Source organism: Hyperoodon ampullatus, assembly GCF_949752795.1.
Source record: "Hyperoodon ampullatus genome assembly, chromosome: 2".
Classification (NCBI taxonomy): Eukaryota; Metazoa; Chordata; class Mammalia; order Artiodactyla; family Ziphiidae; genus Hyperoodon; species Hyperoodon ampullatus.
The window spans coordinates 118,225,879-118,244,466 of NC_136915.1; the positions used below are offsets into that span (position 1 = coordinate 118,225,879).

At 40.3% G+C, this 18,588-nt stretch overlaps 1 protein-coding gene across 2 annotated transcripts in view; it reads right to left on the minus strand.

The window, feature by feature from the left end:
* COPA (COPI coat complex subunit alpha) overlaps positions 1-18,588 on the minus strand; it is a gene marked incomplete at its 5' end in the record, with an annotated part of 50,199 nt that overhangs the window by 14,127 nt on the left and 17,484 nt on the right. For both annotated transcript variants that reach the window (XM_079697237.1, XM_079697236.1), the window contains 6 exons: positions 393-532; positions 1,354-1,436; positions 3,329-3,404; positions 4,350-4,416; positions 5,352-5,502; positions 18,069-18,151. In XM_079697237.1, the coding sequence (XP_079553363.1) occupies positions 393-532; positions 1,354-1,436; positions 3,329-3,404; positions 4,350-4,416; positions 5,352-5,502; positions 18,069-18,151 (600 nt within the window). The remainder of the gene's footprint in view (positions 1-392; positions 533-1,353; positions 1,437-3,328; positions 3,405-4,349; positions 4,417-5,351; positions 5,503-18,068; positions 18,152-18,588) is intronic.

Here is an 18,588-nt window from a genome sequence, read left to right on the forward strand (position 1 = left end):
TACTTCCCTCTTCCTCAACTCCCTGCCCCTCATTCCCATGTATTATTAGGGACTTGTGTATGTCTGTTTTCACCAATGGACTATAAGCTCCTTTAGGTACAGGAACTATGTTATTCATTTCTGTGTCCTTATTATTCTAAGTCCCAAGAGCATTCTTTGTTCAGATAATTGCTCTGAAAACAAATAAGCCCCTTGTTGTAATGCTAGTGTGTATGTACAGGATGGAGAGTGATCACAGAGGAAAAAAAGTGGTTAGAAAGAGTCTTAGAGTTATAGCACAAGAAGTGGCTAAGCCACAGGTCAAACTCACTTGGGGGAAGAAAAGCTCCCACTAAAGATTTCCACTCTCCCCCACTATATGCCTGTCTGCTTAGGGGCATCTGACATGTTACCGCTTCTGCTGTACGTCAAAGAGCGTGATGGATTCTGCGTCTCGAAGCAGGAGGTTGCCTGTGCCAGCGTAAAAAATCTCATCACAGTTGGGCACCTGTACCTTTTTGGTGATCTCATTCTTGAGATTCTTGATCAGAAGCTGAAATGAGTATATAAGGTGGGGTTAAGAGAAATACATGTAAGATGATGCCAGCTGACAATGTCTCTCAGCAATTATTCCTTAGCTTCAATAAACAAAGTATTTTTTTTTTTCTGTCTGTCCAGTTCAATCACCACTCTACATAGACCACTCCAACTAAGATCCTCTCCAAGGGTCTTGATAGCTTTTGGGGTTTTTTTCCAATTGAAATATCCTGAGACGTCCAACTAAAATCTGAATTCCTCAATCAACCAGAGACAGAATACAGCACTTCTGAGGCTTAAATTTTTGTTAAATATTTTCTTGAGAGAGCTTTGCTTAACTTTTTTAGGACCCATTACATTTTATCAGAGGTAGTAGAATAAGAGGATCTACTCCTTATCTAGCTCACCTATTTCATTTTTTGGGTGGGGGGTGGGTGGGGGCTTGCCACGTGGCTTGCAGGATCTTAGTTCCCAGACCAGGGATCGAACTCGGGCCCCAGCAGTGAAAGTGCCAAGTCCTAACCACTGGACCGTCAGAGACTTCCCAGCTCACCTATTTCAAATTTGATGTTTTTCGGCTCCTGTGTTATCAAGAGTGACTTTAGCTTGGTTCTTAAGCCCAGAGCCACAGTGATCATCCACCCAATCAAATCAATTTTAAGGCCTTTTTGTTCCCAAGGGGTTTGGGGTAGCGTTAAGGAGAAAGCAGCCAATACACGAGGACCACAGCTGCCCAGGGCAGAGTAAGGGAAACAAAAAAATGCTCTTTATTCTGCAATACACAGGCCACTGCCACCACACTCTCCAAATTAATTTCCCTTTTTAGTCTTAACTCACCGAATGCATCCGATCTAGGACAGCAAACCGATTGCGAGCAACCCAAACAGCTGTCAGGCCTGAGGATCGTTTCCCTTCAGGAGCTGGGAAGAGCAAAACCAAAGGGCAGGAACATGTAGTAAGCTACTGTCAGATGACAGAGTCAGGTGCCATGAAGCTGCCAGTCTTGCTGGCTGCCATGTTGGCTTTGCCAGTTCAGCTGCTTCCTAACTCATTCAGCCATAACCTGAGGCTATTGTCAGTGACTTTTCCCCACCAGTCCCCTCCAAACTCCAACCTCCACCCCTGCCAAGCCTCTTTTCTCTAGGCCAAGTGCCTGCATTTCAGCCAACACCATATACTGGCAGAAGGATCACCCCCATCTTGGGAGACAGCACATTCCATCAAGCTAACGAGCAGGGCCTCGCTGGCCAAGCTGCGGCACAAAGCAAGCAGCCTGTGAGTGTCTTGGACCTCCTATCTCAACAAGCTGGAGTAGAGACAGAGTCCCCTCTCCAGGACGCAGCTGCTCTGCTGTTTTTAACATGCAAATGCTGAACTCCTAGTAGAGTAGGATGGGGCAGAGCGCTCCTAACTAAATCCAGGCAGCTCTATGCTGGGCAGTATTTAGCACCAAGCTGATGCTCCATGAATGTCAATCAATCACTCAACAAAGTTACAACATGTTTCTCAGTTCCCAAACATTTCACTGGATGATTAGAATTCCGAACGGGTACTCCACACTCTGGGAAACTTCAAAGGAGATACACAGAAGGATGTGCAGAAATACTCTTTTATCTATTAGTATCAGCAGGAAACTGGACAATACGTGCTGGTCAGCCTTGCCAGGCCACCCCTTGACAACCAGGGGTGTCAGGCAATTTACAAAATTAATTATTATCACAACCAACACTCCCATTTTCCAGGGGCCGAAGAACCACACTATTCAAGCCTTTCCTCTTTCTCTTCCCCTGTGCTGTACCTTTATTCCTTTAATAATTATTATCTCCCTCAAAAAATGGAGAAGATAAAATAAAAGTGGTTATAAGACAAAACAAAAATATTTTAGACTCTATTAATTGTAAACAGATGGGGAAAAGAAGCAAGGGGATGGGTAAGCAGGACCAAACAAAAAAAATTGGTCAGAAATGGCTTGACTGATTAATTTATAGGGGAGGCTTTGATTTATGGATATCAAAGACATACAGGTTTTCTCTCTTCTCACCATGACCACACTTATAGGAGAGTGATGATATTAGCAGCAATAATGACACAGTGGCACCCACAATAGGACAGAGCTAGCAAAATATTTCTCAGAATCTGTTGATTCGGTCTAAAATATCATGAAAGTATGGTACTAAGAGTGGGGACCTGAGGAACAAACCTCTGACCTACAAACCAACTGGAGGGAGTACACTAAAAGGAGCATAAGTGAGACTCAAATCTATTCTGAGAATGTTTTGTCAGCAAGTTCTAGCAGAAAGGACTAAAAAGGGATGGTGGTGATGGAAGAGGTAGGCAGGGGTCTCAGCTGGATCCGGAATCCCTGGTGGGGTGAGGGGCTGTTAACAGCCTCATCTTTCTGACATGCAAAAGGAAGCAAATCGGATCTGGATATGAATGGGAGAGCATAAGTCCCTAGTCCCAGGATGAGACACTGCAAGATTGGAACGTTTTTAAATAAATGAAACTACCAGGGTGAAAGTCACATCAGCTGACAATAAACTAGGATAACATGCTGTGCTGAAAGAGAAAATGGAGAGTTTCTAATAACCAAATTATAAAATATATATATCTAGCTGGAGTAATAAAATGGAGGAGGAACATGAATATTTCACACCACAGTTGCCTCTGATGCAATTGTCAGCAGCACCTGCCAACAGACATGAATGATGTGGCCATGGCCTGGGGACGGAATGTGAAAAACTTGAAGAGGAGTGATGCTATGGGTGAGGAGAGCTAGGAGCAGAGTCGGGTATACAAAGAGAATGCCTACCATCAGGATTCTGGGAGTCGGCATCCTTGGGGATGGTGTACAAGTCATAGGTACTATTCTCTAAATTACTGGCTCTCTGTAGAGGAAAGGGAGGAATAGTTAGTAAGAGAGCACCCAAGATACCAGCTTACTCTGACATAGAAAACAGCATCATTATACAGACAGCAACCTGAAACTATACTTTTCACACCTTCCACTCAGAAGGCATTTGAATGTTTCTACAGCTAAAATTATAGGGCTCGTTGCCAAAGAATTCAGCATTCATGTCACCTTATTTTTCTTTTACCTTCCAAAGATGTAGATATCTTTTGAGTGAAAGCAAGGACTGCTCTCTATTCCACAAATTAACAGACTAAGACCCCAATATTCCAGTGCCCCACCTGAGTATATTCATCAACTTAAAAGTCTGTTTGAAGGTAAAAAAAAGACATCCAAGAAAAAACATTAAAGAAAAGTGCCAGGAGGAAAATATGGGGCTGTTAGATTTGGAGAAGAACTGGGATCAGACACTAGACACCATATCGGGAAAGACAGGTTTTCATTTTTCTGACTTGGCAATGAAGGCACTAAAATTGAATGTCATTTCTTTCTTTTTTTTTTTTTTTAATTGTATGGCAAGAAATGAGGAGGGCTACTTGATGACCCCCAAAGGTAACACCACTGAAAGGAACTCTTCTCAAAATCAGCTCTACTATTTTCACCCAAATGAAGGGAATCAAGATAAGCATCTCCTATGAATAGGATATAGTCCCAAACATTCTTTCAAATTACTTTCAGTGATTTGGGTGATTCATCCCAACGCTCCATTAAGTTTAGAAGTTGTTAGCCATATGAAAGATGTAAGTACACAAACCCTTAACATGTTTATGACAGCTGAAGACTACCTGGTTTGAGCCTCTGTTTACTGTTTCAGCTCTCTCAAAATGACCATTAAATAGTTTCTAAGAAGCCATTAGAGATCCTCTAAGGGCATGAGAAAGAGACCTATGGGAAATGAGGAGATCCTAGGAGGTTTACTTACTGTACACAGTAGGACTGCATTTTCTGCTGGATTGTATGACATGTTGAACACTGGAAACTTGGAACCACTAGAGATATATATACAAAAAACAGAGAAATTAGTAAAAAGACATAATGACAATAGGAAAAAAGGAATTACTCCTACACCTCCTACTTACCTCATCTTTACAGATATATTTATCATTTTTATAATCAGAAATAAAAATAAATGAATGTTGCATCTATTTCTTCCTTCCTTTAAGGCTTAGGGACTCCCCTATTTCAGCTTTGAGCATGGAGTTTTAAAAAAGCACACCTAGTACAAGTCTACTTATCCAACAGAAGGTATGGTTAGCACTCACTGTAGTGAGTGGGATTGATTCTTCTTGGGTACAAATTCCTACACATAATTGCAGTGGATACCACAGAGTAACATGATGTGATTTGTCTCTGGCTAGTTTCTCCTGTCCCTTGGAGTGATAACACAAACCAATTTTTTTTATTGTAGTAATGCTGGAGGGTGGTTATCAAACCTTTATGCCAAAGCCTGCCACCATGAATGTTTCAGCACGCTGATACATCTGGCTTTCCAAGAGGATAGTTCCTTTTGCCAGGCACCCTAGATAGTATAATATCTTCAGAGTTAAGAGTTTCCAAAGACATATATTCTGGTTTAGAGTTGCATGCATTTTGCTGAAAAGCAAAGGGAGAGGTATAGAAAAGAAATGCTAAATAAAGGCAAAGAGGCCTATCACCAAATTGGGCTACTCTCAACCAGGAAACTTTCCCTGATTTTCAAGACACCTGGCAAACTTGGCAGTATGATTTCCTTTCCACAGGGTCTCTAGCATTGTCAACAGGGAAGCCCCCATTGGCCTCATGGCCACCACCATGCTCCTGGGGATTCTATCTGTGACAGGAGATGAGATCCAAAACGTTGTTAAAAGAACAGACTCCAGTTTGTGAGTATTGTTTCATGGTAACAGATGAGACACTTTGGAGGGAAGAAACAAGTCTGATTTACCTCCGCAACTGCATCACAGCTACATCTTTGGAGCTGTTGAAATCCAACTGACGTAAGAATCGGTCCTTGACATAATGAAGCATATTGCCATGAACAGCATAGGCTGGCCGTTCCCGTTCCAGTTTAAATACAATCATGCCACCATCATGGCCTGGGCCACAGGGAAAAGGGAGGAAGAATTAGCTGTACGCAAGAAAGAAAACTGGAAACAGGAGCTAGACAAAGATGACGACTGTATATGTATGCTAAAAACAAAGTTAAGACAACTAAATGCATTCTTTATTTGCCTAAATTCTCACAATTCTTGGAATCTTTATTCAAGTAAACACCTGTAAATCATTTACCAATACTCACTCTATCATACTGCCACATTAGACAAACCCTCCTCTGTGTTCTCCTAGCTGCTTTGTACAAACCTCCCTCACAGCACGTACCATTCCGCACTGTAATTGTTTAGGTATATCACCCCCAGTATACACTGAGCTCCCTGAAAACAGAAATTACAATAATTTCCATCCTTCCCCGGTCACTAGCAAATAACAAACATAAAAGGTAAGTGCTGAACAAATGGATGCTAGTTTAAAAAGCCTTTCTGGGGCTTCCCTGATGGCGCAGTGGTTGAGAGTCTGCCTGCCGATGCAGGGGACACGGGTTCGTGCCCCGGTCCGGGAATATCCCACATGCCGCGGAGCAGCTGGGCCCATGAGCCATGGCCGCTGAGCCTGCGCGTCCGGAGCCTGTGCTCCGCAACGGGAGAGGCCACAACAGTGAGAGGCCCGCGTACCGGAAAAAAAAAAAAAAAAAAGCCTTTCTGGTTCTGTTTTTTAAAAATGTTTTGCTTTTCCCTACTAACATTATCCATCACTCAGAAAAACCTTCAGTCTTTGTCCTCCCAGTATACACTCCACACATAAATCAGATCATGTCACTTCCCTACCCAACACCTTCCAATGGTTTTCCATTCTTTCAGAATAAAGTCTTAAATTCTAATGGCCTACAAGGCAATGCCCAATCTGGCTTGGTCTTACCTCCTATTACTTAGCCCCTTACTGTGCTCTAACTGGCCACTTTGATGTTCCTCAAACATGTTAAACATTTCTCATATCACGGTCTTTGCATTTGCTGTCCCCACTGTCAAGGTATTTATCATTCCCCTTCACTTTCCTGAACACCCAGTATAAAGCAGCAGTCCCTACACTCCTCCCTCTCTATCCCACTTACTTTTGCTTAACTTTCTTTTAAAGCAGTTTTCACCATACATTGTTTTATATATTTATTGTTTTATGGGTCTACCTCCCTTCACTACAAATAAAAGTTCCATGGCCTCAGGTGTAGCACTTTCCAGTGACTGCCCCACACCCACTCCAGCCCCAGGCACTCCACCAAGAGACCACACTCCCCAGGGACTATGCCTGCTCAGATGCACTCCAGCCCCAGCAAGCCTGCCAAAGCTGCCAGGTGCAAACAATCTACACAGGAATGCTTTCACCCTTTAAGGCCACTCCTTAAAAGACCAGGAGAGGTAGCTGTTTTGCTTAAATTCATAGAAACAAAAACCAAAAGTCAAACAAAAGGGAGACAGAGGAATATGTTCCAAAAGAAACAACAAAATAACCCCCCAGAAAAAAACCCCTAATGAAACAGAGATAAGTAATTTATCTGATAAAGAGTTCAAAGAAACAGTCATAAGGATGCTAACCAAACTTGGGAGAAGAATGGAAGAATTCAGTGAGAACTTCAACGAAGACTTAGAAAATATAAGAAAGAACCAATCAAAAGTGAAGAATACAAAAACAGAAAAAATATGCTACAGGGAATCAACAGCAGATTAGATTATTTGGAAGAACAGATGAGCAATCTGTAAGACACAATAGTGGAAATCACCCAATCGTAATAGCAAAAAGAAGAAAGAATTTTTTTTTAAATGAGGAGAGTTAAGGGACTTCTGGGACAACATCAAGCATACTAACTTTCACATTATAGGATTCCCAAAGGAGAAGAGAGAAAGGGACAGAAACCGTATTTGAATAAATAATGGCTGAAAAGTTTCCTAACCTGAGGAAGGAAGTAGATATCCAGGTCCAAGAAGCACAGAGATTTCCAAATAAGATGAACCCAAAGAGATCCTCACCATGACATATTATAATTAAAATGGCAAGAGTTAAAGATAAGGAGAGAATCTTAACCCATTATTGGCCGGGGGATTTTTGCAGAAACTGATGCCTGTGGCCAGCGATTTGTTATGTAAGTGAATACTGAAACATCCACGTTTGAGTATAACTATCAACAACTGTTTTTGCACTTAATGTATTTCTTTGAAACTTTGTACATGTCTTACTAAAGCATTCTAATATTTCATTAGAGTGTGACAGGCAGTACAGCAGGCACCTCTGTGCAGAGGAACAGAACATCTATTACAAATATATCGTGTTTCACTGTGCTTTCCCCTGGAAGAGCAGACTCTACACTTCCTGGCGGCATTTTTTTTAAATTTTATTTATTTTTGGCTGCGTTGGGTCTTCATTGCTGCACACGGGCTTTCTCTAGTTGTGGCAAGTGGGGGCTACTTTTTGTTGCAGTGTGCAGGCTTCTCATTGAGGTGGCTTCTCGTTGCAGAGCACAGGCTCTAGGTGTTCGGGCTTCAGTAGTTATGGCACGCAGGCTCAGTAGTTGTGGCCTGAGGGCTCTAGAGCGCAGGCTCAGTAGTTGTGGCACACGGGCTTAGCTGCTCTGCGGCATGTGGGACGTTCCCGGACCAGGGCTCGAACCTGTATCCCTTGCACTGGCAGGCAGATCCTTAACCACTGCGCCACCAGGGAAGCCTCGCGGCATTTTTTTTTTTAGTCCTGTGGGTATTATTTCCTCTAGAATACGTTCTTTTATTTTACCTGATAGTCGACAAGGTGGATCTTTGTGGGGGGCTCTTTTAGAAACACCACAAGAAGGACCAGGTGCGGGACTACCACTATATTCACCAGAATGGTCAATTACCCATTCTCTAGCTACTGCTAACAAAAATTGCTTGTAAGTCATTTTATTCTGTGCATTAAGGCTACAATAAATTTTAAACGCATTGAATAAACTGCAATTACTGAAATAGAAACCCACTTTCTTAAACCATTTTCGAGTTTTCCAGAGGATACTGTAGTTTGCCAGGTATTGACTGGATCAATCAACTCCTTTCATAGATTTATTATACTCTAATATACAAGTGGGCTTAGTCATCTGATGGTCAGTCCTCCTGTCTTCTTTTCCTGTAGATGCTATGGAGGCATAATGAATAGTTGTCATCATGCAGACTAGCCTTTTGTCTTTCCATATAAGAAAAATCACTTTTCCCGTCCATAAGAATGTGATTACTCCCCTCTGTAGATTTTTAGATTTCTCTTAATTGGTTTGGTAGACCATGATTCTCTCTTATAGTCCCACAAACTCTGGTTTTATTTTTCAACAATATTTCAGATGTGGACACACTGCTGTAATAATTGTCTTGGTAAATACGGTGCCATGAACCAAGATAAGGTTGTAGGACCAGTAAGATTGTTTCTTGCAGTTTCTATCCTTCACCCATGTAAATCTCAGGGTTGCATATATACCCAGTTTCACTTTCGTTAACCATCCTGACCAAACTTATTTTGTAAGTTTTCTGGGATTATAGGTTTTGAATCTGAGTCGTCCTCTCCACTTTATCATTGCCTCACCAAGTGATAGATCTTGTTTGGGTATATAGATCGATGGAAATTTTGGTAGAAAATAATCTAAGAGAGGTTTAACTTTTGAACCTCTGTCTGCAGGAAGTGGGAGTTTCTGAGTTATTGTTAAAGTGAAGAAACATCATTATTTTTTCGAACCTTCTTCTCGTCATAATCTTTGGCAAGATAGGTGTTTCAAGTAAGGGACCAGTCGGCCAATATTCTTTCCAGTATGACTTTCTTATTTGTCCCATCAAAATTATTAATCCACGGGGCTTCCCTGGTGGCGCAGTGGTTGAGAGTCTGCCTGCCGATGCAGGGGACACGGGTTCATGCCCCGGTCCGGGAAGATCCCACATGCCGCGGAGCGGCTGGGCCTGTGAGCCATGGCTGCTGAGCCTGTGCGTCCAGAGCGTGTGCTCCGCAATGGGAGAGGCCACAGCAGTGAGAGGGCCGCATACCGAAAAAAAAAAAAAAAATTAATCCATGGAAGCAACCTAAATGCCCATCGACAGACAAGTGGATAAAGAAGATGTGGTACATATACACAATGGAATATTACTCAGCCATAAAAAGGAACGAAATGGGGTCATTTGTAGAGACGTGGATGGACCTAGAGACTGTCATACAGAGTGAAGTAAGTCAGAAGGAGAAAAACAAATATCATATATTAACGCATATATGTGGAATCTAGAAAAATGGTACAGATGAACCAGTTTGCAAGGCAGAAATAGAGACACAGATGTAGAGAACAAACGTATGGACACCAAGGGGGGAAAGTGGTGGGATGGAGCGGTGGTGGGATGAATTGGGAGATTGGGATTGACATATATACACTAATATGTATAAAATATATAACTAATAAGAACCTGCTGTATAATAAAATAAAATAAAATAAAATAAAATTCAAAAAAATGAAGCTTCATACCTCTTAAAAAAACTATTAATCCAAGAAACTTCTTCATGTCACTATTGGTTACATCAGTCCATTATAAAGCCTTATCATACTTTTTATATGCTTTTTCATTCTGTTGGTGATACAAGTTTGTTTGAGAAGCAACCAACTCGAAAAAGTTGTTACCAAAAATTAATTCTGTTATTTCACTAACACTTTGCAGGTTATTACATTCAATAGTTACACCTGACATACCTGTAAAGTCTTCTAATTTTTATGAAATGTTGTCTGCAATCCACTCTTCTGCAGAAGCAAGGGAGCATTCTCCAGCACCATGAGTTTCATTTTCACTTTCCATATCAGAATCAATCACTAAGTTTTTTTGTCTTTTTGTTGGTCTAACATTAACACTGTGTGAATCAGAACTATATTCTGAAGAACTATCATCTTCTGAGACACTAGTATATATGTCACTCGGACAATCAGAGAAAGTATCTGCATAAAATTCACCGAAAAATTCTTCTTCACTCAAAATCTCGCAATGCATCATTTCTGAAAATTTTATGGTAACAAACTTGTGTTTATAATATACACAAGGTTGGAACAAAAACCAATGAAGCAAAATGCAAATGGTAACGACAACTGTAAGTTGCATAATGAACGCTTGACCAATTTTAAGCTTTAACAACTTTGCATGCTGATGTTAATTGTATCACTCTCTAAAAACATATTGATATGTCTCCAGTCAATAACATTCAGGTAACAAAAGACGTATTAATACATCTCTGGTCAATAATGTGTTAAAGGCAGCAAGAGAAAAACAACTAATCACATACAAGGAAAACCCCATAAGACTCTCAGCTGATTTTTCAGCAGAAACTTTACAGGTCAGAAAGAAATGGCAGGATACATTTAAAATGCTGAGAGGAAAAGACTTACCACTTAGCATCTATCCAGCAAGGTTATCATTCAGAACTGAAGGAGAAAGAGTTTCTCAGACAAGCATAAACTAAAAGAGTTCACTACTAAACCAGCCTTACATGAAATGTCAAGGTCTCCTTTAAGCAGAAAAGAAAAGGCAACAACTAGAAATAAGAAAATATATGAGGGACTTCCCTGGTGGTGCAGTGGTTAAGAATCCACCTGCCAATGCAGGGGACACGGGTTCAAGCCCTGGTCCAGGAAGATCCCACATGCTGCAGAGCAACTAAGCCCGTGCGTCACAACTACTGAGCTCACGCTCTAGAGCCAGCGAGCCACAACCACTGAGCCTGTGTGCCACAACTACTGAAGCCCGCACACCTAGAGCCCATGCTTCACAACGAGAAGCCACTGAAATGAGCAGCCCGCGTACCGCAACGAAGCGTAGCCCCCACTCACCGCAACTAGAGAAAGCCCATGTGCAGCAATGAAGACTCAACACAGCCAAAAATAAATTTTAAAAAAATTTAAAAAGATAAAAAGAAAAAGAAAATACATCAAAGGAAAAATCTCACTGATAAAAGCAAATACATAGTAAAGGCAGTGGATCAGCCACTTAAAAAGCTAGTATGAAAGTTAAAAGACCAGAGAACAGTTGATCCTTAAACAACATGGATCTTAACTGCACTGGTCCACTTACAGTTCTCTTTCACTAAATATGTACAATAATACTACACAGTCCACTGTTGGTTGAATCTGCAGATACGGAACCACAGGTACAGAGAGTCAACTGTAAACTTATATGCACATTTTAGAATGCACAGAGGGTCAGTGTCCCTAACTTCCACGTTGTTAAAGGGTGAAGTACAGTATAATCAACTATAATTACAAAAAATAGTTAAGGTATACACAAAATAAAGAGATATTAAATATGAAATAAAATACATAAAATGGGGTATGTGTAAAAATGTAGTGCTTTTACAATGCCTTTGAACTTAAATGACTATCAGCTTAAAATAGACAAATATATATATACAGTTCAATATTTATGAAATTCATGGGAACCACAAACAAAAACTTACAACAGATAGACAACAAATAAAGAGAAACAAATCCAAATGTAACACTAAAGGAATCCATCAAACCACAAGGGAAGAAACCAAGAGAACAAGACAGGAACAGAGAAGAACTACAAAAACAACCAGAAAAAAATTAACAAAATGTCAAAAAGCACATACCTATCAATAATTACTTTAAAGGTAAATGGACTAAATGCACCAACCAAAAGACTTACAGTGGCTGAATGGATAAAAAAAATGAGACCTATCTATATGCTGCCTACAAGAGACTCAAGTCAGATCTAAAGATACACATAGACTGAAAGTGAAGGGATGGAAAAAGATATTTCATGCAAATGTAAAAGAAAAGAAAGCTAGGACATTACTCATATCAGACAAAATAGACTTTAAAACAAAGATCATATCAAAAGGCAAAGAAGGGCATTACATAATGATAAAGGGGTCAATCCAACAAGAGAATATAGCATTTGCAAACATTTATACACCCAACACAGGAGTACCTAAATATATAAAGCAAATATTAATAGAAATAAAGGGAGAAATTGACAATAACACAATAATACTAGGGGACATTACACCCTACTTACATCAATGGACAGATCATATCAACAAGGAAACACTGGCCTTAAACGACACATTAGACCAGATAGAATTAATAGAGAGAGAACAGTCTATCCAAAAGCGGCAAAATACATTATTTTCAAGTGCATATTGAACATACTACAGGACAGATCTCATGCTAGGCCACAAAACACGGCTCGATAAATTTAAGACTGAAATAATTTCAAGTGCCTTTTTCGCCAAAAAAGTATGAAACTAGAAATCAACTACAAGAAGAAAAGTAGAAAAAACACAAACATGTGGAGACTAAACAACATGCTACTAAACAACAAATGAGTCAACAAAGAAATCAAAGAGGAAATCAAAAATACCTGAAGACAAATGAAAATGGAAACACAAGTGTCCAACATCTATGGAACACAGCAAAAGCAGTTCTAAGAGGAAGTTCATAGTGATACAGGCCTACCCCAAGAAACAAGAAAAATCTCAAGCAATCTAAAAGTAGATTAAAAAAACAAAAACAAAATGAAGAACAAGCAAAGCTCAGTGAGTATAAGGAAGAAATGATAAAGATTAAAGCAGAAATAAACGAAATAGAGACTAAAAAAACAATAGAAAATACAATGAAACTAAGAGTTGGTTCTTTGAAAGATAAAATCTACAAACTTTTAGCTAGACTCATTAAAAAGAGAGCTCTAATAAAATCAGAAATGAAAGAAGAGAAATTACAACTGACAGCACAGAAATACAAAGGACTGATTATAAGAGAATACTACAAACAATGATATGCCAACAAATTAGACAACCTAAATTCCTAGAAACATACAATCTTCCAAGACTGAGTCATGTAGAAACAGAAAACCTGAATAGATCAATTACTAACAAAACTGAATCAGTAATCAACAAACTCCCAAAGAACAAAAGTCTAGGTCCAGATGGCTTCAAAGGTAAATTCCATTTAATGAAGAGTTAATATCTATCCTTTTCAAATTATTCCAAAAATTGAAGAGGAAAAAATACTTCCAAACTCATTTAATGAGGACAGCACTACCTTGATACCAAAACCAGGCAAAGATCATAAGAAACCAAAAATTATAGGCCAATATCCCTGATGAGCATAGATGCAAAAATCCTTAACAAAATACTAGCAAACCGGGCTTCCCTGGTGGTGCAGTGGTTGAGAATCTGCCTGCTAATGCAGGGGACACAGGTTTGAGCCCTGGTCTGGGAGGATCCCACATGCCACAGAGCAACTAGGCCCGTGAGCCACAACTACTGAGCCTGCGTGTCTGGAGCCTGTGCTCCGCAACAAGAGAGGCCGCGACAGTGAGAGGCCCACGCACCGCAATGAAGAGTGGCCCCCGCTTGCCACAACTAGAGAAAGCCCTTGCACAGAAACGAAGACCCAACACAGCAAAAAAAAAAAACTAGCAAACCAAATACAATGATACATTAAAAGGATAATACACCATGATCAAGCACAATTCATTCCAGGGATGCAAGGATGGTTTAACATCCATAAATCAATGTGATACACCACATTAACAAAATGAAGGGTAAAAATCGTATGATCATATCAATAGATGTAGAAAAAGCATTTGACAAATTTTAACATCCACTTATGATAAAAACTCTCAGCGAAGTGGGTATAGAGGGAAAATACCTCAACATAATAAAGGCCCTATGTGACAAACACACAGCTAACATCATACTCAATGGTGAAAAGCTGAAAGCTTTTCCACTAGGATCAGGAACAAGAAAAGGATACCCACTCTCATCACTTCTATTCAACATAGTATTGGAAGTCCTAGCCACAGTAATTAGGCAAGAAAATGAAAAGGCATCTAAATTGCAAAGGAAGAAATAAAACTGTCACTATTTGCAGATGACAATACTATATACAGAAAGCCCAAAAGATTCCACAAAAAAACTATTAGAACTAATAAATTAATTCAGTAAAATTGGAGGAAACAAAATTAATATACAGAAGTCTGTTGCAATATCAGAAAGAGAAATGAAGAAAACAATCCCATTTACAATTGCATGAGAAAAGAATAAAAAACCTAGGAATAAATTTAACCAAGGAGGTAAAAGACCTGTATTCTGAAAACTATAAGACATTGATGAAAGAAATTGAAGACGACACAAATAAATGGAAAGACATACCATGCTCATGGATTGGAAGAATCAATATTGTTAAAATGTCCATATTACCCAAAGCAACCTACAGATTCAGTGCAATCCCTATCAAAATACCAATGGTATTTTTCATAGAACTAGACAAATACTTCTAAGATTTGTATGGAACCACAAAAGTTGCCAAATTACCATGGCAATCTTTAGAAAGAAGAAAAAACTGGAGGTATCATGCTCCCAGAATGGAAACTATATTAGAAATCTATAGTAATCAAAACAGTATGATACTGGCACAAAAACAGACACATAGAGCAATGGAACAGAATAGAGAGCCCAGAAATAAATTCATGCTCACATGGTCAATTAATCTATGACAAAAGAGGCAAAAATATACAATAGGGAAAAGGCAGTCTCTTCAATAAATGGTGTTGGGAAAACTGGATAGCTACATATAAAAGAATCAAACTGAACCACTTTCTTAAACCATGTACAAAAATAAACGCAAAATGGATTAAAGACTTAAATGTAAGACCTAAAACCATAAAACTCCTAGAAGAAAGTGTAGGCAGTAACCTCTTTGACATCAGTCTTAGCAATATTTTTTTGGATATGTCTCATCAGGCAAGGGAAATGAAAATAAACACATGGGACTACATCAAACTAAAAAGCTTTTGTACAGCAAAGGAAACCACCAACAAAACAAAAAGGCAACCTACTGAATGAGAGAAGATATTTGCAAAGAATATATCCGATAAGGGGTTGATATCCAAAATCTGAAGAACTCATACAACTGGGACTTCTCTGGAAGTCCAGTGGTTAAGACTCCACACTTCCACTGCAGGGGACCCAGGTTCGAGCCCTGGTCGGAGAATTAAGATCCCACATGCCGTGTGGTGTGGCAAAAAAAAAAAAAAAATCATAAAGAACTCATACAACTCAATATCAAAAATCAAATAAGCCAATTTAAAAATAAGCAGAATACCTGAATAGATATTTTTCCAAAGAAGACATTTAGATAGCCAACAGGCACATGAAAAGGTTCTCATCACTAATCATCAGAGTAATGCAAATCAAAACCATGAGATACCACCTCACAACTAACAGAATGGCTATTATCAAAAAGACAAGAAACAGGGCATCCCTGGTGGCGCAGTGGTTGAGAGTCCGCCTGCCGATGCAGGGGACGCGGGTTTGTGCCCCAGTCCAGGAGGATCCCACGTGCCGCGAAGCGGCTGGGCCCATGAGCCATGGCCGCTGAGCCTGCGCGTCCGGAGCCTGTGCTCCGCAATGGGAGAGGCCACGACGGTGAGAGGCCCGCGTACCGCAAAAAAAAAAAAAAAAAAAAAAAAAAAGACAAGAAACAAGTGTTGACATGGCTTTGGAGAAAAGGGAACCCTTGTGCACCGTTAGTGGGAATTTAAATTGTTGCAGCCACTATGGAAAACAATATGGAGGTTATTCAAAAAAATTAAAAATAGAACTACCATATATGATCCAGCAATTCCACTCCTGGGTATTTATCAAAAGAAAATAAAAACACTAATTCAAAAAGATATATGTTTCCCAATGTTCACTGAAGCACTACTTACAACAGCCAAGATATGGAAGTAACCTAACTGTCCATCAATAGATGAATGAATAGAGAAGATGTGGTATACATATACAATGAAATATTACTCAGCCATAAAAAAGAATGAAATCTTGCATTTGCAACAACATGGATGGACATGGAGGGTATTATGCTAAGCAAAATAAGTCAGAGGAAAAGTAAATACTGTATGATTTCACTTATATGTGGAATTTAAAAAACAAATGTACAGGGCTTCCCTGGTGGCACAGTGGTTGAGAGTCCGCCTGCCAATGCAGGGGACACAGGTTCGTGCCCCGGTCCGGGAAGATCCCACATGCCGCGGAGCGGCTGGGCCCGTGAGCCATGGCCAATGAACCTGCGCGTCCGGAGCCTGTGCTCTGCAACGGGAGAGGCCACAACAGTGAGAGGCCCGCGTACCGCCAAAAAACAAAAACAATAACAAAAACAAATGTACAAACAAAACAAAATAGAAACAGACTTTTTTTTTTTTTTTTTGCGGTACGTGGGCCTCTCAGGGCCTCTCTGGACGCGCAGGCTCAGCGGCCATGGCTCACGGGCCCAGCCACTCCGCGGCATGTGGGATCTTCCTGGACCGGGGCACGAACCCGTGTCCCCTGCATCGGCAGGCGGACTCTCAACCACTGTGCCACCAGGTAAGCCCGAGAAACAGACTTTTTGATACAAATGGTGGTTGACAGAATGGAGAGGTAGGGGGGCAGATGAAATAGGTGAATGGGATTAAGAGGTACAAACTTCCAGGTATAAAATAGGTATAAAATAAATAAGTCATGAAGATGTAATGTATACATAGGGAATATAGTCAATAATATTGTAAGAACTTTGTATGGTGACAGACGGTAACTGGTCTTATTGTAGTGATCATTTTATTATGTATAAAAATATCAAATAGGGCTTCCCTGGTGGCACAGTGTTAAGAATCTGCCTGCCAATGCAGGGGACACGGGTTCGAGCCCTGGTCCGGGAAGATCCCACATATCATGGAGCAACTAAGCCCGTGCGCCCCAACTACTGAGCCCGCGCTCTAGAGTCCGTGAGCCACAACTACTGAAGCCCATGCGCCTACAGCCCGTGCTCCACAACAAGAGAAGCCACTGCAATGAGAAGCCCGCACACCACAATGAAGAGCAGCCCCCGCTTGTCACAACTAGAGAAGGTCCGTGTGCAGTAACGAAGACCCAACACAGCCAAAGACAAAAAATAAAATTAAAATTTAAAAAAAAAACAAATCACTATGTTGAGAAACTAATAAAATATTTTAAGTTAATTATAACTCAAAAAAAGTTCTATAAAGTAAGAGACATTGTTTTATGCACTGCTAGAATACCAGCACCCAGACTAGGGCTGATACTCAGTATGTATTTGCTAAATGAATGAATAAAACTCAGCTTCTAGCTCCTCAGTCTAGGAACCTCAAGTGTCCAGTATTAGCCTCTAAGTCTCCTAAGAACTAATCAAAGAGAATGGGCTTTAGGGGAACTCCCTGGAGGTCCAGTGGTTAGGACTCAGTGCTCTCACCGCCAAGGGCCCAGGTTCAATCCCTGGTTGGGGAACTAAGATCCCACAAGCCGTGCGGCATGGCCAAAAGAAAAAAAAAACAGAGAGAATGGGCTTTATTATTAAATGAATTTTGGTGGATAAAGAACACTATACCAAGAAGGTAAGGGAGTTAAAAAGGAGAAAAGCTTCAACTAGGTGGCTCTGAGACTTCTATTTTTCCTTGTCATCCTACTATATACTTGCTGGAGACAAAGCTAATGGAGAATCACTCTCAAGTCTTATAAACTTTGAACCAAAGGAAAAAAGAGAAGAAATGGCCTTTACCTGCTGCAAAGAGGTTAAGGTTAGGGTGGGCAGCTAGGACCCAGAAACGATCATGGTCCCTGCGGAAGGTCTGAACCCCAGTCCTAGGAAAGTAAAAGGTACACAAAGAAAAATATTAATTTCCAAGGAAACTTCAGCCTATCACATACAAGAGTATTAAGTGGTAGGCCAGCACACTGATTAAAAAGCTAAATCAAGGACAGTGAACTGCATATTCTAAATAAAGACAGTCATGATAAATTCTACCAAGGAATAGAAAGAGGACTTCAGGGACTTCCCTGGTGGTCCAGTGGTTAAGATTCCAAACTTCCAGTGCAGGGGATTTGGGTTCGATTCCTGGTCTGGGAATTAAGATCCCACATGCCACGTGCAGCATGACCAAAAAAAAAAAGAGGACTTCAAACTGACTCTACTATTTTGGTATTACAACTTCCCCCACTCATCATAATTTTCTACTGTACTGTTTTCATTTAATATTTCTTATTTCTGTAGCTACAGAAGAACCTGCTTAAATTTAGAG